We start from the raw sequence: 21659 nt of genomic DNA on the forward strand, positions 1-21659 counted from the left end.
TAGATCACTGAACTATCTATCGTTCAGAACAGGGGAAGTCACTGACTTTCCTGCATATTTTTCACCCCCTCCTCCACCATACTGGAAAAAAGCTAACATTTCTTAGGTACCTATGAAGTACCACATTTTTCATTAATTTCCTTCATCTCATTAATCTCTGCAATAAACCCATGAGGGTGGTATTATTGTGCTTCTTTAGAGATGCGGAAAGTGAGGCTTGGAGAAGCTGGGGTGCCCAAAATCATACAGCCACGATGTGAAGCCATGATTGACTAAATTGAAAGCATTTTACATTTTGCAATGATGATCATACTTGGCCATATTTTTTTAGCCCCCTAGAAGAATGATTTGAGGATAGTCACAAATTATATTGAGCACCCTTGAAAGGAGCTTCTTGGTTTATATAATACTTATGTGTATGGTGTGTGTGTGTGTGTGTGTGTGTGTGTGTGTGTGTGTAGCTGACCCTCAAAGCTATTGTTATGATAATGACACCAAATCACTACCTGATTGGAGATAGAACTAAAGCTCGAAAAGATGCCTCCTCTTTAATGTGGAGGTTCAATCGCTTATGTTTATCTCCACTCTTTCTCATGACCCATCTGAAATGGTTTCAGTTTAATAATAATAATAAAATATTAATCCAAAAGCGCTAAGACATTGAGAATCACTTTGAGACATCGGCAGATTTCAACCAAGTATTAGAAGACAGGAAGTGATAGAAGATTGACAGGGCATGACAGGAAACTGCAAATCAAAGTGCCTTCAATGTAGTGTAACAGTAGAACACAGGTTTTCTCAGGACTCAGAAGCACCAGATATCACAGAGGGTAGAGGAGATGACAACAGATTTGTTGAAAATTGTATATGAAACATTTGGACCCCCTTTGTCACGCTGGACAGCCAGCTGATAAATCTACAGCCCAGACTGAAGGCAAAAATTAGCTTTGGAGGGGCACCTGGGTGGCTCAGTCTGTTAGGTGACTGACTTCAGCTCAGGTCATGGTCTCACGGTTTGTGAGTTCGAGCCCTGCGTTGGGCTCTGTGTTGACAGCTCAGAGCCTGGAGCCTGTTCCAGATTCTGTGTCTCCCTCTCTCTCTGCTCCTCCCCTGCTAGCTCTCTCTCTCTCTCTCTCTCTCTCTCTCTCTCTCAAAAATAAACATTAAAAAAAATTTTTTTTAATTAGCTTTGGAGAAAATGAATTAGAAAAATTTTAGGCTTAGGACTCCAAACAAAGCAGAAGATACGGGGAATCCTGTGGCTAAAACAAGGGATTACACCTGCCAAATGGTGATCTTTCTCTGCCCTGCTCTTAGAATGTGGAAACTAGACAAGAGATTGGAGAACTCATTTCTGTAAATACCAATCCACCTCTAAGAAGTTATCTCTGTGTTTTGACATTGGTCATTTTCCAGTGAACCCCACCAGTTTATAAATGTTGTCCATATACATAGTATTTCTAATTTTATTTTTAGAATAAAATATATTTTGTGTTATATAATTTAAATATGACTGAACAGACAAGGATCACCAGACTTTGGAAGATGCCTCCCACATCAAAGAGGAAATAAAACAAACAGAAAAAAAGAGCCATGAGGAGTTAGAGCTAATGCAAAATTTAGAAAAAAGAATAATCTCAGAGAATTAAAGATGATATAAGGACAAGAATAGGATGTGCTGAATTAGAAATAGAAGACAAGAAAGAGATCCTGGAAATTAAAAACTTTATGCTAGTCAACATACCTTCAGTTAAAAGGATGGGAGATAATACCAAGTGATATTATTTGCTATTTCAAATTATGTGTAAGCATTAAGTTCATTAAAAACAAAATAAGAACAATCATCTGGTTTTTTTTTAATTTTTTTTCAATGTTTATTTATTTTTGGGACAGAGAGAGACAGAGCATGAACGGGGGAGGGACAGAGAGAGAGAGGGAGACACAGAATCGGAAACAGGCTCCAGGCTCTGAGCCATCAGCCCAGAGCCTAACGCGGGGCTCGAACTCATGGACCGTGAGATCGTGACCTGGCTGAAGTCGGACGCTTAACCGACTGCGCCACCCAGGCGCCCCAAGAACAATCATCTAAAACCACAAACAGATTTAAAACAGAAAAAGAAGGTGGCAGGGTTGAATGGGGGAGATAATAAAGATGTGTATTGAATCAGAATTTGGCTTGGGAGACTCGATGTAGAGAATGGTAGAGTATGGCCCTTAGAAAGTCAGTGCTTCCACAAAGCAAGAGGAACATTGACAAAAACTGCCAAAAATCAACCTTTCAGAACTCTGGAAATTAACGACAGGCTTGCAACAATTTGAAGAGTGTTTACTCAATAAAAGCAGAAGAATCTTGGTAAGAACAGCAACATTTGTGGCATTTTAACTTTCCCTAATTCCATCCTCTTCCTCCCCAGCTCTGCAGTAATCTTGAAAGCCAACCATCTTTCAATTACAGTAACATTGTAAACCAGCAGCCTAGCAGCCACTGGAGGAAGCAGAACAGGTTTTGAGCTCCCCAAAAGCCCGATCCAAGAGAATTGTCAACATGTGACCTGTTTGGCAGCTCACTGAAAACTCTATTCTCAGGGCTTGTCTCTTTTGCCCTGCCTCAGAGCTTGGTCTATGTGAACAGCCCTACTCAACAGGGAATTTGTTGAAAACAGTCAGTGGCAATTACTTACCATTATGACTGCCTAAGGCCCCATTACCAAGTAGGGATAACAAGAGGCTGACCTCCTCCAAAAAAAAAATTGTAAAGAAAATAAATGGGGGATGAGATGTCCTCAGGGACCTTTGTAAATGTCCCATATATACCAGGGAACCTAGAAGTCTGTACACATGCACAGGGCTTTGCTCATGCCCAGGAAGGACCTAAGAAGACCCTAAGCTCTCACTTCTGGCTGACCTTAAGGCTCTGTGTAAGTAGGAAATAAAGGTTAAGACAGAGTTTTAAACTACTTGCTGGAGTGCTGAAGGCATGCCCCAACACACACAGAGACCCTTGGCAAAGGTAGGGAGACTTACTGGCTCAAGGCATTTAGGGAATATTTTCAATCATTAGCTATTTAGTTATTAGTCACTAGGTGATTTCATGTACAAAGGATCCTCAATAAAAATAGTTGGCTGACTTCTCATCAGAAACCATAGAGGCCAGAAGACAGTGGAATGACATATTCAAATTGCTGAAACAAAGACTGTCAACCAAGGATTGTATATATAGCAAAACTATCTTTCAAGAATGAAGGATAAATTAAGACATTCTGAGAAATAGAAAATCTGAGATTTTGTCACTAATATACCTGACCTATAAGAAATACTAAAAGGAGTTCTTCAGGCTAAAGTGAAAAGACACTAGAGGGTAAGTCAAATCCACATGTGAAAACAAAGAGCATTGGTAAAGATAAATACATAGGTAAATACAAAAGACAGGATGAATGTATTTTTTGATAATTTTTTTCTTCCCCTATCTGATTTAAAAAACAACTGCATAAAGCAATAAATATAAAACTGTTGATGGACCTGAAATGTATAAAGATATAATTTATATAACAGTAGTACAAAGGAAAATAGGATAATGGAGCCATATTGGAGCAAAATTTTTATAATTAATGGAAATTAAAGTGTTGATCTGAAATAATTTTTTTAAATTTAAAATTTTAATAGCAATTCCCAGGGAAACCTATAAGAAAATAGCTGAAAAATATGTAGTAAGAGAAATAAGAGAATTAAAATGGTATTCTAGAAAAATATCTAACATAAAGAAGTCAGTAATGGAAAAATATAGGAACAAAAAACTATAAGATACACAGAAAAACAAATAGCAAAATGGCAGACATATCCTACCTAGTCAATAATTATATTAAAAGTAAATGAACTAAATACTCCAATCAAAAGCAGAGATTGGCAGAATAGGTAAAACAAACAAACAAACAAACAAAAACATAATATGATCCAACCAAATCCTGTCTACAAGAGATACACTTTAGAGTCAAAGACACAATTGGTTGAAAGTAAAAGAATGGACAAATACATACCATGCAAATAGCAATATTGTGATTTAGATGACCCAAACATATTTTCTACAGTTCCTAGCTCACAGATTCCAAAACTTTTAGATTTCGGAGCAATAAGAGCAACAGAGCATCTTTTGTTATAATATTTAGTCTTTTGTTTTCAGTTCCTGAAAATGCTTCAGAGCATTGTGAAATGGTTGTTTTATTATTCATGACAAGCCCTTTCCACCACAAATGAATGGATTTATGGCAATGAAGGTGATTTTTGCAAAACACCTAAGGATGTGATCTGGTTACCAGGAAAACCAACCATAAATAAGGGGTTTGAACTTTTAATTTCACACCCTGATTTCCAGGGAAGGGAAAGGGACTAAAGTTTAAATGGATCATTAATGGGTAACGAGTTAATGAAGCCTCCACAAAATCCAAAAGGAGGCGGTTTGGATAGGCCCACGTTGGGGATCCTGAATGCTTCCACATGCCACCATCCTGAGCCCCAAGCTCCATAAGGACAGAAGCTCCATTGTTCAGGAACTTACCCTATACATCTCTTCATTTGGATGTTGATTACTATTCTTTAATATACTTTGTAATCAGTAAGTGGGTTTTTCTGTGAGCCTTCCTAGCAAATTAATGGAACCCAAGGAGGGGGCATGGGAACCTCTGACTTATAGCCAGTCAGTCAGAAGTACAGGTAGCAACCTGGTCTTGTGATTGGCATCCTGAGGTGGAGGGGGCCATTGGAACCTCCAAAATGTGGCCAGTTTGTCAGAAGCACAGGTAACAACATGAGCTTGTTACTGGCATCTGAAGTGGAGGCAGTCTTGTGGGACTAAGCACTTTGCCTATAGAATCTGATTCTAACTCCAAGTAGATAGTGTCAGAGTTAAGTTGAATTCTTGGATGCCCTGTTGGTATCCAAGAATAACATCGTGGTGTGGGAAAGCCTCCACATACACACACACTGCAATTGGGTTCAGTAACCCCTTTACAGTGACCAAATGAGAGCTGGTTACTAATATCAGACAAAATAGACTTTAAGACAAAAATTATTACTAGAAACAAAAAAGATTAAAAGAATAAAAAGGTGAGTCCATCAGGAAGACATAAGAAGAATAAACTTATATGCACCCAACAAATGAACCCAAAATACATGAAGCAAAAGCTGAAAATTGAAGGGGAGTAATAGACAAATCAATAATAATACTTCAAGATTTAATGCCCACTTTCAATAATAGAACAACTAGGCAGAAGGTCAGCAAGGAAATAGAAGACCTGAGCAACACTATAAACCAATCTGATAAGCATTTGTAGCACATTCCACTTGACAATAGCAGATACACATTTTTCTCAAGTGTACATGGAACATTCTCCTGCACAGACCATATGTTAAACCACAAAATGAGTCTCAATAAATGAAGAAGGAAATCATGTAAACATCTCTAGTCACATAGAATAAAATTAGTAGTCAATAATAGAAGAAAATTTGGGAAATTCTCAAATGTGTGCAAGTTGAACACACACACACTCACTCCTAAATAAGCAATAAATCAAAGAAAAGATAACAAGGAAAATGAGAAAATACTTCGAGAAAGCAGAAACAAAACTACAACACACCAAAACTTATATGATGCAGCTAAATCAGTGCTTAAAGGGAAATTTATAGCTTAACTGCCTATATTAAAAAAGAATTTTATTGCATATAAGTAATACTTCAGTAAAATTGACATTTAGTATAGAATGACCCATATTCTTTGACTATATACATTTATATGCTACCTATATATGTGTAGTCACTAAATTCTCTCTGGTGTTAGTATAATTTGGGGAAAATCACTAACCCTTTCAAACTTCATGTAAAATTCACTGAAAAAAAACCCGAACATGGTTTTAAAAATATATGGACAAATACTAAGCTTATAGATAACTATAAGCATGCTAAAGTATTTAGGGGAAAGTGCACTAATGTTTGCAATTGACTTTGAAATGCAACGACAACAGAATATAATATGGGTTGATGGATGGGTAGATATATGCTAAAAACAAGTATAATAAAATGCTAAGGTATAATCTACTTGATAAGTTTATGGGTACCCACTAAAAAATTCTTTCAACTTTGCTGTATGTTTGAGAATTTTCGTAATAAAATGTTGGGGAAAAAATAAATTCAAAATGCCACTCTGACCCTGAACTATTACTATCATAATTTACAAAGTTAATATCTTATTGGTCTGAGGAACTTAACGTTTTCTTTAGGGAGCTAGCTCTTTTAGTTTATATGCTTTGGGAACCCGGTATATTATAGATAAACATTTTTAAATAATCACCAGAGAGATGTTATAAAAGAGTATAGTGATACTCTATGGGGGAATAAGGTCTTGTAACCTCAGGACCAAACTTTGTAAAAGAATCTTCTGAGTCTAGAATTATATTTCATTCGGAATTCAAATCAACTTAATTTCTGCCCCTAATTTCTGTAGGGAAAGTTGTAAAGTAGACCACATGTAGATAAATTAATAAGTTCATGCCTGCTCAAATATGGTTCATTTTTCCACCCTGTCATTTTCCAGTACTTTATGACTTCTGCAGATCTTACTCCCCTATTTGGAGAAGGCAGTTTAGATGCCATTAAATTCATTCTCCACTCTCCTCTCATAATCTTGCAAAGCTGTCGGTACTGACACTTCAGTGTTCCACAGAGAGTGATTTTCCAAGTGATGAAGCAGATTCCAATCAGTATACGATCCAGATAAGGACTGGGAGCTGGACCTCTGCCACCTTTCCCTCCAGCTCTCTTAACACAATGACTAGGGAATTCCTTTGAGGATCACTGGGTACACTTCAAGCCCCCCTGCCCACCCCCCCAGGTCCTGTGGCCTCTTTCCAGCCACAGAGATCTTCCTGTCTGGAGCGTTTCCGGCTTTCTGTCCCTAGGCTTGGAGAATTCAGCTCAACCTGGGGAAGAGACAGAAGACTTGAGGTTATCAAAAGCCTGTTGAATTATCTGATGCAAGACTGACTGCCTTGTTTGCCTCCCTGGCTGTCTTCCTGGGCTTCAAAGCAGCTGAGAAAACAACCTTTTTCTAAGTCTTGGACAAGGAGGAAAATCTCTGGCATGAAGAATTTCTGTCACAGACACTTGGTACAGCTAGAGGAAAGGTTTGTTTAGCTTAGCAATGGGTTTTATTAGCCTAGACATCCAGTTGAAGTGAGAAAATAGGGTCCCTGTTGAAGGACATTTCAGAGTCAGTAGGTTTCCTCCCTTGCTTCTCAGAAGGACCTCTGCATGCAGATGAAAGTATTAGATGTATTCAACAAGGACATCACTGCCGAATTCATCAACCACCACATAATTTGTCGATCACAGAGGAGGCTGAAGCAGGGTTAATTAAATAATTGTGGATGGATATTAAGTCACATTTCTCAGCTGTCTCAATTGCTTCCCACCCCAGTTTTCTTGGCTGAACATGTTACATTGTCTTTGGACTCTAAATTTTGTAGCAGAGATAGAAAGAAAGCCAGGTTTACCACCTGCCCCTTACAGAAAGAAATTCTTCTGCTTATTCTTTTCCTCAGCCAGCTGGTTTTACTCTGCCTTTTGCCCCCAACCAATGTGAGATTTGGGGTAGTGGTTGCGAAGGAGAAGGAAATAAAAGAGAGGAAGGATTCATTAGCAGTGTTAAGGGAAGCCTTCCTGGCACAAGAATTAGAGAAGAGAAAGTGGAAGAATTGGTGCCAGATTACCCTCAGCACATGGCTGCTTATTCATGTCTCCTTTCCTGGGCCATAAAGGCAAAACTCACTTTTTCCTAAATTTGAGGCTGTATTGCAGAAACTCAGGTAAACTGCCAGGACCAGAACTCTATAAAAGCAGCCTCCAGGAAGGCCTGTACCCAAGGTTCCTGACATCTTTGTGTGTCTGCTCCACACTGGCTTTTCTGACCACCCATGGAGGAGAAGGCCTGGTCTGGGTTGCTCCAGATGAGGGTCACACCTACACTTTAGAATGACACAGGCACTATCCCTAGAAGGTGTCACCATACTGGAGAAGGCCTGAGGTTCCTATGGCCAGCACTTTCTGTTCTATGGCTCCTTTTCCACTTTCTGAGCCTCTTAGAAGTGGGATCAGGCCAGGAAAAACATGTGATGCTATAGCAAGCTGAAACCAAAGACTTGACTTTGGACCTGCCCAAGCTGAGAATCTTGGCAGTGATTGACTGGGCAAGCTGCTCTTTTCTATGGCATCTTCTAAGTCTCCCAACTTTGGGGAGGGGTGCCAGCTAAGTCTTCAAAGTGGGTATGAGTCAGGGCTTCTGATGGTCAACAATTTGTGCATTTATTCACTGCTTCATTTTTTTGGTTTTATAATTCACCTCTGTTATGTATTTGGCACCATACTGGAGGTTGGTGGGACTAGGAGAAGCAGCAATGATGGTCTCTACCTTCAAATACGTGGTAGTAGGTCCAGGTAACATTCACTGTGAAACAGTGGAGAAAGCAGTAGACACCATTAGAGAGGTATAGATGGAGTGTGAGGGGATTAGAGAAAGATTACCTCAGGCTGGAGCAATGGCATGGGCTTTCTGGGAGAGGTGGCAGTTGTATGGGATTCAAGGAGTAGGTAGGATTTGGACGTTCAGAAATGGAGGGCAGAAAGAAGACTGCCAGTGTGGATGCTTGTGAACTTCCAACCTCCAAGGCAGCTTGCATGGATGTCTTATCCAACTCCCTTCTTTGTCTTGACTTGTGCAATATCCAGGCTGCAGAAAAAAAAATGCCCTTACTGTCTGTTATACATCTTGCCTCATTTGATGTATTATCCCAGAAAAGTAGATTCATCTGTGCATGACACATTGGGGGCTACCATCATGGTGGTTCAAAAACAGACTATAGAACCATCTGGCTTGGGCTGGAATCCCGACTTCAGCACTTATAAGCCACCTACCTCAAAGTGTTGTTGTTTTCTCCTTCATCATTATCGTCATCACTGTGGGAACCCCGGAAGGCTCCCTCACCCATCCTGATCCTGTAGGACTTTCCACTATTTTAGATCCATTAATCTCCTTTGAGAGTCTTATATTTAAAATGCAAACACCAGAAAGGGTAACCCAGAAGGTTTAAATCAGCTGCCACTTTAAAGCTAAAGAGAATCAGCTGACAATGTATTTGCTCAAAGCCAAATAGGCACCTGAGGGGACACAAAAGAAGGAGAATAGGGTCTGTAAGGGGAGGCCAGTGAGCCCCAAAGGCTGACTTCTCTTTCCACGTTTTATTTAGAATACCTAGGCCTCTGTGTGTTCACTTGTAAATTGGGAGAAAACTTCACACATAAAGTGTGAAAAATAGGGATAAAGTGAAGAACAGTGAGGAAAATACTCACTGGTCATTTTCAGAGCCCACTTTGTGCAAAGCACTGGGTTGGGCCCTATAAAAGGGATGGATGTGGGATCAAAGAAAGTGCTCTGATCTTTGCAATCCCATCGAAAATTCAGAACATACACATAAGAAATAAATTGAGGTAGAAATAGATAGCAGTCCTTTCAAAAGTGCGAATTCACACAGTGCAGATTGAATCTGCCTGGTCCACAGTAGGTATTCAATAAATGTTTGTTGATGAATGGATTGAATGAATGAATAAGTGAGTGCCCAGGAAAAAGAAACTCATAGTAGAATGTCAATGGGAAAAAAAAACCTAAAGGCCTAAAGACCTCCCTGTATTGTCTGTCTTCTGCCACCAGAATGTCAGCTCCATGAAAGCAAGGACCTTGTCTGTCTCATCCCCTGCTATCTCCCCTGCATCCAAAACAGTGCCTAGCACAAAGCAAAGTGCCCAGTAAATATTTGTGGATTGAATGAGTACATGGATAGTACTTGGATACTATTTGTAGTACTTGAATAAGTACTTGGATAGTATTTGTGGATTGAATAAGTATGTGGATAAGTACGTGGATAGTGGGTAGGGGGTACAAGTAATGGAAATTATGTCCAGATAATAGTGGGATTTGGAACCCAACACATCTATACCTTAAATGTTCTTCAAAAGAATTTTAATATATTGATGATCACTTTCCTTGCAAGAATAGGTGAAGAGAGGAAAAAGTATATTCATTAGAGTATTAAGTCAAGCTAGTCTGATATAAAGGAAACATTAAAAAAAACAACAACGAGAACAACCTAGCTATTTGCAGGTGGGATAACAGTCACAACACCACACACCTGCCCTGTGTGGCCTTAGGCTTTGGCCTAAGACACTTTGGCTTTCTGAGCCAAAGTGTCTGCACTCATTCTTGCCCACCTACATATCTGTGAACCCTCAGAGGATTCCAAAGCCAACCTCACACATTGCATGCAAGGTTAAGTATGATTTAAAAAAAATGTTCACTTAGAATCTTGGAATTTTATTAAGCAGCCAGGCCCTCCCTGCAGGTCATGATGTACTGCAGAAGGTAGAATGACATTTGACAACAGCACAAGTCAGACAACGATTAGAGCACACCAAATGTAGTAGATGACTGAACATCTGAAACAAAATAGCCCAAATCATCTACTAGGGAGGTTTGTTTGCATTAGAAAAGGATAATTTCTAGTTTGAAAGGTAGGAAGGCACAAGAGCGTGGGGTATTCACTCAAGTCTTAAAAAGGGAAGACTCTCTATGTATTCACAAAGATACATGGCAAGCATCACTTTTTTCCTGAAATCTGTTGGGCTAGAAAACGAATTTACTCTTCTCCTCTCTAATATGTAACACTAAAGAACCTTCAGATCAGAAAACTCATATTGGAAGAAAGAAAGAAAGAAAGAAAGAAAGAAAGAAAGAAAGAAAGAAAGAAAGAAAGAAAGAAGGGGAGAAGAGAGGGAGGGAAGAAGAGAGGGAGAGAAGTATGGAGGAAGGAAGGAAGAGAGAGGGAAAGAAAGAAAAGAAAAAAAGGAAGAATGAAAGGAAGGAAAAGAAGAAAGAAAACTATTAAAAGCAAACACACCTTCACCCCACTTCACCCTTCACTTCCAGTTGTTCTTCTGTTTGTCAGTTTCTCTTTTGGAATTTAGGCTCCAATCCAAACACATCGCACCCAGTATGATTTGTTGAATGAGAAGAAGACCATCACTTCTCCTGTTCCAGATACTGTGTCTCCACTAATACAACCCAAGACCATGCTAGATTTTTGTGAACCACATTTCACAACCAACTTGTATTGAACTATACTTAACTAACACTCCTAATCCATTTTCTGAATGCTATTCTGTAAGCCATTCTGTAACCAGTAGTTGGTCCGTTGTATTCAAGGACAGGGCCTTACATACATTTTAATAAAATTTCATTCTGAAAGATTTGTAGGATTTGTCCCAACCTTCTAGTCAAACTTAGATTTGTTTTGTTATTATGATTGTCTATTCCAATATAATGACTCTTTGCATTTTTTGTCTTCTGTTACCACATTCAGCATCCCATCAATAGGTTTAATTACATGATCCACAAGTCCCAATGTCACCTTTTTAGTAAGGTCTTCTCTTAATACTCTATTTAAAATTGACCCTCTCCTCAGTTCCAATACACTTCCTATACTCTTTCTCTGCCTTTTTTCCCTCCATTGCATGCATAATCATTTAATATACCATATATTCTACTCATTTTATTTATTATCTTTTTCGTCCTTTAGAATATAAACTCCATTAGGGTGGCAATTTGGGGCCGTTCTGTTCCATGGTGGATCCCATATTTGTTGTATGGATGGGGTTGAGGACATCAGTGTCCTTGTCCAGGTCAGTGAGAATGCTGAACATGGACAAGACCAAGGCTAGAATCCAATGCATTCTACTAGAGGTTGCTATTGATCTTCGTGTCACTTACAAACCCACTTAATGGTATTGGCATCCAGCCCAACTTGTCTTTACTCTATCCCAGAAAGATATTGAGAATTTGTTACATTTTTTTGCAGAAAATCAGGTATATCATGTTGGTGGTAGCCCTCAGATCTATCAATCTGGAAGTTCTTTCCAAAAAAAAGGAAGTGCGATTCATCTGACACAACTGATCGCTTCCTCTTTCTAACTGCATACAAATCATCCTTTTGATGACCAATTTTAAACCCTGCTCAGGAAGGACAGGGCATTTATCAATGACCTGTCCAAAGTCCATGATTCCCTGGAAGGGAGGTCTTTCCAGGTGTGAGGTCCCTCCAGGCGAATGTCTCTTGGCTTATTCACAGTGGGCATGTGCTCCCTAGGAGTGGAAGTGTTCAAATGATGGAGGTGACACCAGTGACCCACTGACCCATAGCCTTAGATCCTGTTTGTTGTGCTGCATTGGAATATCTTATTTTTTTCCCTTAGTGTCAGATTTTTAGTCTATAAAGTAAAAATGGTTAATATGATTTTCAAAAATATAGTATGATACTTTATTGATTACTATTTATTTATACCCTTTTGGTTTCATGTGCAATTATGCAGACAAGAAAGATCTGAGGTTTGGGATATGTTTAATTTATTTCTATTGCTCTTTGATCTAAAGGATTTATATTTCTTGTCTCCATTTCCTTTTTTTCCCATTCTTTCTGACACAACTGTGGTTGAGGGCCTTGTCATCTCAGCCCTGAATTATCACAATAGCTTTCTAATTGGCTCCAGGACTCCTGTCTCTTGCTTCTTCATCTTAGATTCTTCAGTCGGGCTAATTTCCTGGAACCCAGCTGTTCAAAATGCGGTCTATGGACCACAGCATCAGCATCTCCTAGGAGCTTGCTAGAAATGCAGATTATCAGGCCCTACTGAATGAGAAATTGCATGTCAACAAAACCTGTAGGTGACTCACACGTACATTGAAGTTTGAGAAGTACTATCTTCTTTTCTGTCATGCCCTTCTCCTGACATTGGGCATCCATAAACTTCACAATGAACCGTCCCTAAACTAACTCTGTCAGAAAGGTTCCACCTAATTTTCAGGTGAAGTGTGTTGACATGAAGATGCTAATGCCCACCTATACGATCTACTCATTGGGTCTAAGAATGATGAGCAAATTTATTTACATAACTCTAGAGCAGTAGTAAAGCAGTAGTAAATTACTGAGATTTAACTTGAGTTGAATCCTTCTGGTAAAAGTAAAGTATTTTAGGAGCGCCTGGGTGGCTCAGTCGGTTGAGCGTCCAACTTCGGCTCAGGTCATGATCTTGCAGTTCGTGAGTTTGAGCTCCGCGTCGGGCTCTGTGCTGACAGCTCAGAGCCTAGAGCCTGCTTCAGATTCTGTGTCTCCCTCTCTCTCTGCCCCTTCCCTCTCATGCTCTGTCTCTCCTTGTCTCTCAAAAATGAATAAACATTAAAAAAAAAAGTATTTTGATTTTTGATGAGTGAAAAGTAAGGAGTACTTGGGAAGCATATGGGGCGAGTTGATTGGAAATGTTTTTCTTAGTTTGGCTCAGTGACAGGAATTTTAATATACTTAATTTGATCTTCACAATAATCCCACTTAGGTGGGTGTTATTATCCCCATTTTACATGTGAGGAAACTGAGAATCAAAAAGGTTAGGTTGTGCAGAACCACGGTATTGGTTAGAATTCAGGCTACAAATACCATAGTAACAAAGACATTTGGAAACTCAGTGGTTCAGACAAGTGGCTCTGTCCTGAGATGGACAGGTGATCCCAGGTGGGAAGCACTGATGCTTTGTGAGGTCACTCAGCTTCCTGCTCCCAAGTTGCTTCATCATCTCCCAGGATGTCCACCTCCATGTAGTTGAAGCCAGTTCCTGCCCTTGGGAACAGGGAAAGGGAAAGTGGAGAGCACACAATGATTTAATGAAAACATTAGTTTTCAAAACATTGGAAGTGTTACCTGTCACTTGTACTCACAGACTGTTAGTCAAAGCTTGATCACATGGTCACCCCACAGTTGCAAAAGTGGCAGAGAAGTGTTGAAACCTGGGGAGTTATTAACTAAACAGAAGAAGAGGGGGTGGCTATTAGGGGAAAATTGAAGGTCTTATAATAGGCACCATGCTGATTAGGGGAAGAGCCTAGATTCAAACTCTATGACTACAACCTATGATCTTTCCACCACATTATACCACCAGAGTTGACAATCAGTAAATGTTTGCTGTATTGAGATAAATTGAGATATTACATTTAAGCCTTTTGGTGATTTGAAATTACTTCTTCCTTCTCTCTTGCCTCCCTGATTACCTAAGTGGCTCTGTGTCACACTATCCCTATCTTTGATGATGTTAATTTGTAAAGCAGGAAACTGGTCTTCATCTTCCTTCAAGAGAAATGTCATAGAGGTTCAGTGGAACCCTATGAAGTATGAGAATAGGTGTTAATGATAATACTTTTTTAATGACCAAATGACTATCCCTTTTGTTTTTTATTATTTTTATTTTTCTTAACTTTATTTATTTATTTTGAGAGAGAAAGAGTGTGCAAGCAGGGGAGGGGGCCAAGAGAGAGGGAGACAGAATCCCAAGGAGGCTCTACATGTCAGCACAGGGCCTGACATAGAGCTCGATCCCACAAATGATGAGATCGTGACGTGAGCCGAGATCATGATCTGAGACACTTGACTCACTGAGCCACACAGGCACCCCATGACTATCCCTTTTATTTTTTTATTTATTTTTTTTTTAATTTTTTTTCAACGTTTATTTATTTTTGGGACAGAGAGAGACAGAGCATGAACGGGGGAGGGTCAGAGAGAGAGGGAGACACAGAATCGGAAACAGGCTCCAGGCTCTGAGCCATCAGCCCAGAGCCCGACGCGCGGCTCAAACTAACGGACCCCGCGAGATCGTGACCTGGCTGAAGTCGGACGCTTAACCGACTGCGCCACCCAGGCGCCCCGACTATCCCTTTTAAAGTAGGTATTTTGTTAGGAGAAAGCCATTGCTCAAAATATTTGTTGATATTTTGTGTTGGCTGGTATATCATTCAACTCTTGCTGCAGTGATGCTTCATGACAACACCACCAAAATCTCAGAGGCATAGAGTAATAAGCACTTAACTAATGTGTATGTGGTTCTCTTGGGGGTCAGCAATGTGGACTGGGTGTGGCTGGCCAGCACTGCACCAGGTGTCTCTCAACCTCCTTCTGAGATAGCCGGTTAGCTTGGACGTATTTTTCTCTCACAGTAGCAGAAGCATAAGAGAGCAAGGGGAGATATGTGAGGCTTCTCGAAGCCTAGGCAAAAAACCTGTTAGCCAAAGCAAGTCATATGGGCAAATCCTCAGTCCAGGGAAATACCTACACCCTAAGCAAGAGGAAATGTAGTTACAGGACAAATGGCATGAATACAGAATTGGTAAAGAGCTGGGGCCAATAAAGCAAATTATCATGGCTTTGCTTTTACCAAGTTATTGTGAATATTTATAATGATAGTAAATCTTTATCTTTTAAGGGTAGCTTTGAATTTCTTTTTAGAAAAATAGCTAAACTTATGAATAAGATTAGAGAATCAGTCTAGGTTTATCTTTGGGCAAAAGGTAGCTGTTAAAGCATGAGGCATAAAATAAGGAGACATTTCTAAAGGAACTGGTCAAGAATATGGCATTCAGGGGCAGAATAGTTGGGATAAATGTACAGCCTTCCAAAGTGATCAGCTGATTGAAGGAATAACACTGATTTGGCTCTAAAATAATTTTTTTAAATAAACTTTATGGCTTGTAGTCACATGCTACCGCTTTGTCTCAAAGTGGGAAGGGGAGTGAACAGAGGTTCATCTCTGATATGATACCCCTTTGACTAACTCTGGGAAAATATGCTTTATGTGCAGATTCTCATTGCCAAGTCCCCTCTGGCTCCCTTCACCTCATTTGCTTATACCATCCAGAAGGAAGGCCTGGTTCTTCAAGGTAAGATCCTTGATTAAGCCATTTCTTTAAGCTGATTATGCTCACTGCTGCCTACCACTGGTGATAATTACTGCCGTGCTCCTGATAGAAGCTGCTTCAGGGCAGAATCAAAGGCCAAGATGAATTCACCAATGATATTTATCCTGATGAGATCAAAAGAGATTGGTAATTGTGACAAGAACGTAACAGAAGGTGGAGGTGAGGCTGAGGGAAAACTAGAGAATTTCCTAATAGAGTGAGGCAAAGAATGAGAGTTAAAGCACTAATCTAGGAACTGCCAAAAGCTGGTGCTCTTTGCAGACCCTGTGGAGTGAGGAACCAGACAGTAAGCCTCTGATGAGAGTGTGGAGGACCCAGCATTGCCTCAGAGCCCTCTTGCTTACCAAACTGAAAAACCGTCTGGTCTGGCAGCCTGGGAGGCACTTTGTCATGGTTCCTTGGCCACTACTTTCTCGGCTCCTTTCTGGTTACTCCATTTCTGTTCCCTTTACTCAAGTCCCGACTGGGGACCAAGCCTTGCTGACCTGTACCATGTGACACGGGCCTAGGACTTAGAAGGAGCTGAGTTCTGGCTCACAATAGAGCGCCCCAAGGCCACAGCCTGGAGCTCACTGATGTACAGTGGTGGTTCCCAGATGCTGGGTCTTCTGGTGATTGCAGGTCTGTCCAGAAAATAATGAACATGAGAGGCAAACTCAAACACTGTTGAACTTAGCCCACAGGGCCAGTTGTCCAAAGCTGCTTTGTAGATTGAGAACCGTCTCCACCGAAGACTGAGGACACACATCTGCCCCCCACTGCCAGGCAGGAGGCAGGTCCACAGAATGCATAGGTGAACATCTATGCCAAAGCCCAGTGGAACATACTGTCATTGCTGTCTGTAGGAAGAATATCCACCCTTTAGGATTTTATAAGTCGAGTACTTTCCCCAGGTTGATGAAACAGGGTGAGTCCTTAGAATATTCCCATGGAGACACATTGCATAGCAAAGATCTAGCAGGAATTTTGTGGGGCGGGCTGGAGGGCTCATGCTTTTGGTCCGAGGAGCAGGCTGCAGCCTCCCCTTTCCTTCCCCTTCTAAAACGTCCGCTTCTTAATGGACCTGGAAAGCAGCTTGTTTGTTTGGTGCAGCTGAGCTCCACAGCAGGGACTCGGGTCCAGGGAAATTTGGGGTAAGAACTATTGACCTTTGGCTCTTAGCCTTTGACTTATGGTATCCAAGTTCCTTGGTAAATATTTTTTTTACAATTGCAAATATTGTTTTCTGACAAAGAAGCAGAGATTTTAAGACCAGATTAAGCAAAGCAAACAGCAGGCCCCTTTGTTACGTACTCTCTAAGGGTGTATAACTAATAAGCAATCAGAAAGTTGAACTCTTATTTACCCAGTACACAGTGTGGCTTTTGGCTCTTCATTTTTAGAGGCTTTCTTAAAAGATTAGAAATCAACTAAATAGCAAATTTAAATGAAGATTTTAAGAAGTTCTATGGAAGATTACAAGGCACTGTCAGGAGGAAAAGAGGCAGTTTTGCCCAGATGGCTTGTATTCAGAGCCTTGATATCGTGCCTATATCTTGATCACTGGGCAGTTTGGTAAACAGCATCTCTAAGCCTGACCTAATTTGGATAATTTTTAGGATAATATTTGTGAGAACAAGATTCACAGAGTTGCTTCTGAGCCTCATTGCTAAGATCATGATTTTGACAGGAAATAGAAAGTTGTTTAGAGAGAGGCTAGAAATGAATTGGTAGAGGTTGAAAATTGGCAAAGAAAGACTATTAGAAAAAGTTGGAAAACAAAGGAGAAAGGAGGCTGACCTATAGCTATGTGTCCCAGAGAGAGAAAAATTAAGGGGAGAGTACGATGATGTAGGAACCCCAACCAATAAATAAAAATGTCTGGGAGACTTCAGTGCCTCACTTGGTTGCTTTTAAAGATTTTTCTCCATCCCCTGCCCCAGCTATGTCTCCCTCTCTGAGCTTTTCTGAGGCAGCAGAACCCTTCTGCCCCTAGCAGTAATGCCACTGAATACAGACCTCTGGGGACTCCCTCCCCAATAGCTATGTGCTCCCAAGGCTTTGGGAACACAAGAAAGAGCTCTGGTCCTGAGAAAACAATGCAGATCCCTCCTCTAGTGGAGAGACTCCCTTGGATTTCTGTTCTAGCTCTGGTGTAATCTTGAGAAAATCTCTGGCACCCCAGTTTTGTCCGCTTAAAAATGACAATGTTGACCTTGATTCAGCACTTTGCAAACTGTGTTGCAACCCATTGGTGGGTCGTGAAATGAAATTAATGAGTCACAACCAGAATTTTAAAAAATGAAATAGAGGAGAATTTTAAAAATCACAGATTATATCACACATATTGCATTGTTTCATGGCATATTTCTTGGGTGACTGTGTGTGTGCATAATGAGTTTGTGTATGGAGGTTGCAGTGCAAAATATTTTTCTTCCTTGGAGTGTAGTCATCGGCCTGGGTGATCTCCACAGGCCTTAACCCTTCAGCTTATCTGATTCTCCTCGGTGATGGTGTACTTATCATCCCTTAGCTCAGTAGACTTGTACCTTGAGATCTCCATACACCAGAACATGAAAGCTTATTTTTCCCCCTACTCTTACCAGATGACTGAACTAAAAAAAAAAAAAAAAAAAAAAAAAAGGCACCTCCATAATTCCCCAGGTTTAAGGCAAAGCAACTTTTGATTCCTGGGTGGTAACCTTGGAAAGATACCTGCAGCCAATGTCGAGAAGCTTTCCTCGTGTGAGAGGTTGCTCTGGCATGCTAGCCCCAGGTTGGCATGGAGGTTGGTTGGTCCTAGTGCAGGGGATTTGAGGGGCAATACAATCCATGTCTGAGAGACACAGAGACGAAGAGGGGGAAAGGCTGGAAGAGCGAGGGCAGCTCCTATGGTACCAACTAAAAAAGGCACTTGGGGCTGGACGTTCAGTATTTGTTACACAGAGGCAGCCTGGAGTGGTGGGAAGGAACAGTCCATACAGGCTGCGCTTTTTCAGGTGGAGGGGGCTGTCAGTGATTGTGGGAATGATCCCTCACTGCCTTTTATCCCGTTAGCAAGTCCAAGATTCCTACCAGCCTGCTAACCAGGAGGTTTTATAATACCTGGAGAGCTCCTGTGTGCATGAGCAGAGGGAGGGAATAAAAGGTGAGGCCAGAATTCGATTTACCGGCTCCACAGGCCATTCCCCTTACCAGTTCCCAAGGATTAGGATGCTAAGAACAGCCGGCAACTGGGGGCCTTATACCCTTCCTGCCTTTTTGTTCCCTGGGATGGGAGGAACAATAAATCGGCAGGCTGGAGAGACTGAGGGGCCTGGTTAGAGATTTCTCAGGCTGCTTTTTGAAATACTTGAAGGAGCCAGTCTGTGCTATTGTTGTAGTAAAATAGAAAGCGGAACTATTCTCCTTTTGCAAAAAGAAAAAAAGAAAGAAAGAAAAGAAAAAGAAAAAAAAGAAAGAAAAGAAAAAGTAAAAGAAAACCCACCCTCCCAGCATCTTCAGGAGGCTGCCTGGCTCAGGCCATTACCATGGTAATACTGAGCTGTTTGCATCTTCTTTGTCTGTCCTGCACTTGTGGAGATCCTGGCCTCATGGTTGGGCTCAAGACCCTGGAAATAGTTGGCTTCAAAGGAGAGGGAGCTCGAAGCCACCAGCTTCCTGATGGTTCAGACTCTGAGGGGGGCAGGTCCCAGCAGAGGGAGAGTCCGCTCTTTTGTGCAACTTAAGTGGGAAAGGTGGAGGGTGTGGGGGTGACTCCCATTAATGCTTTTCTCCTCTTGCCCTGAGTTCAACATGAAATGCCCAGCACCCATTGGGGGGAAGAGCTTAGAGTTTTGGCTGGCTCAGAGTAAGGCTAAGGGTGCCAGGGCCTAATGGAGAAAGGAAAGCAGGAGCTGGCTTTGGGAATCAGCCTTAATGGAGTGGACCCACAGAACCGCCTGGCTGCTGAAGGGAAAGGGGCATTTGCAGTGAACTCCAACCTGACCCATATTCTGCTCTGGTCATGTTCTTTGTTTCCCCAACAAGCCCCTAATGTTGTGCCCTGCAGATCACAGCTGGGACCCCTGGGCCTCTGTGTCAGGCCAGGACTAAAGATTAAGATCCTGTAATTGAAAACAGCCAGACTGTGTTGCTGATGCTGCGGGAGCCCTAGGAAAAACCCAAGGCTGGTCTCTCCCAGAGCCGCCTTGGCCTTTGTGAGGCTCAGGGCAGTGGAGGCCCGCCGACTTAGTAAGGAAGCCGGGCTGGCCTGGGAGAATGAAGAGGGGCTCCTTATTCACTCTTCCTTTGCCCTACTCTCTCCATTTCCTCAGGAATCTAGCGAGCATTTGAAAATCAAGTGCCAAGTTGTTAGGGACAGAAAATAATGCCTTAGTTTCTCAGTAGGGCAGAATTGTGGTTTTATGTTGTTTTTTAAAAAATTAAAATGAGGTATGACAGGTTGAATTTGGATTCTGGTGCTATCTTCTGCTAGTTTAATTCTGAATGAGCAGCATAAACCTTGGGATGGGGCTAAGGAATCTTAGGGGAGCCCAGGGCACCCTGAGATGGGTCCAGAGACAATTCTGCAAATGAAGCTAGTTTCCTGTTTTTCCAACCACCTACTTAGGGACTCAGAAGAAATCAGAAAACAATGAAACAATGATTTTTCTTAGGGCTGGATAGCTATGTACCTCATCTTTCTTGTAAAATCAAGAATGTTTGATCGCCTTTTGAAGCTTATTGGGAGAGGCATTAATCTCCCCTATTTGTTCCCTTGTCACAAAATTGGGTTGGATTCTTCCACCCCATTTTCTTAGACCCTGAGCCAACTGGGTGATTTATTAAAAAATTCTTTTCCCCCAAATACCACCATCTACATTCATCAGATTTCAGTTTGAATTAGTAACACATCTAAATGTTTTCTGCCTAGTGGACTCAAAGTGACCCAGAAGATTCTCAATCTATTTCCATCCAGGTATGGAGGTGTCTGCTTGGTAAATAGAACCCACACACCTGGCACAGCCTGGCATTCTTGTGGGAGCCTGGGCAGAGAGCCCTGGGATTCAATGGAGCAGAGAGAGTGAACTTCTCTCTCAGAGGTCACAGAGAAGAGGGCAGAGCAGGTCTGTCACATTGTCCCTGGGCTGCCAGGTGCCACTGCAGCCTCAAAAAGCTTGTGCAGGCCAAGGCATTGTCCTTCATGACTCCCACTTGCCTCTCAGGGAGGAACGTCCCCGGGGAAAATGAGGAAGCATGACCCTCTGCCAGTTCTCTCCTCTTTTTCAACATTTACTTCACATTCCCTGCTTCCATGGCAACTTCTCCCACCAACCCTCTGCTTTGTTTACTTTTTTAACTCTGGCTATTAGCTTCAAAGAGAGATTTTATTTTCCAAAAAAATATTTTTTTGGAAAATATTTCCAAAATAAAATATTTTAAATATGGAACAGGACAGAAAATAATAAAACCCATGACTTTAACACCCAGACTTAGCAAATGTTAAAATTTTGTCATATTTGTTCCAGTTTTTTTTTTAATTATAGGGATAAAACTTGACGAAATTAAAAACCCCTTGTATCTATCCCTCCCTCACACTCTTTCACAGAAGTAGAAACTCTCCAGGGTTTGATACATATCCTTTCCCTTGTTCTGAAGAACTTTTCTACATGTATGTGAATCCAAATATGATACGATGATTTGTCTTGAGTGCATTCCAAGTCTGCATAAATGGTTTACTAGACACATCATTCCACAATTTGCTTTTGTCACTTAATGTCTTGTTTTTACAATTTTTCCACATTGATAC

At 41.1% G+C, this 21659-nt stretch overlaps 1 protein-coding gene across 5 annotated transcripts in view; it reads left to right on the forward strand.

Annotated features, from left to right (window-relative positions):
* The window catches only part of RAD51B (RAD51 paralog B), a 617832-nt gene that overhangs the window by 555887 nt on the left and 40286 nt on the right, over positions 1-21659 (forward strand). For all 5 annotated transcript variants that reach the window (XM_047862724.1, XM_047862723.1, XM_047862725.1 and 2 more), the window contains one exon: positions 15772-15850. In XM_047862724.1, coding sequence (XP_047718680.1) covers positions 15772-15850 — 79 coding nt within the window. The remainder of the gene's footprint in view (positions 1-15771; positions 15851-21659) is intronic.

Source organism: Prionailurus viverrinus, chromosome B3, assembly GCF_022837055.1.
Source record: "Prionailurus viverrinus isolate Anna chromosome B3, UM_Priviv_1.0, whole genome shotgun sequence".
Classification (NCBI taxonomy): Eukaryota; Metazoa; Chordata; class Mammalia; order Carnivora; family Felidae; genus Prionailurus; species Prionailurus viverrinus.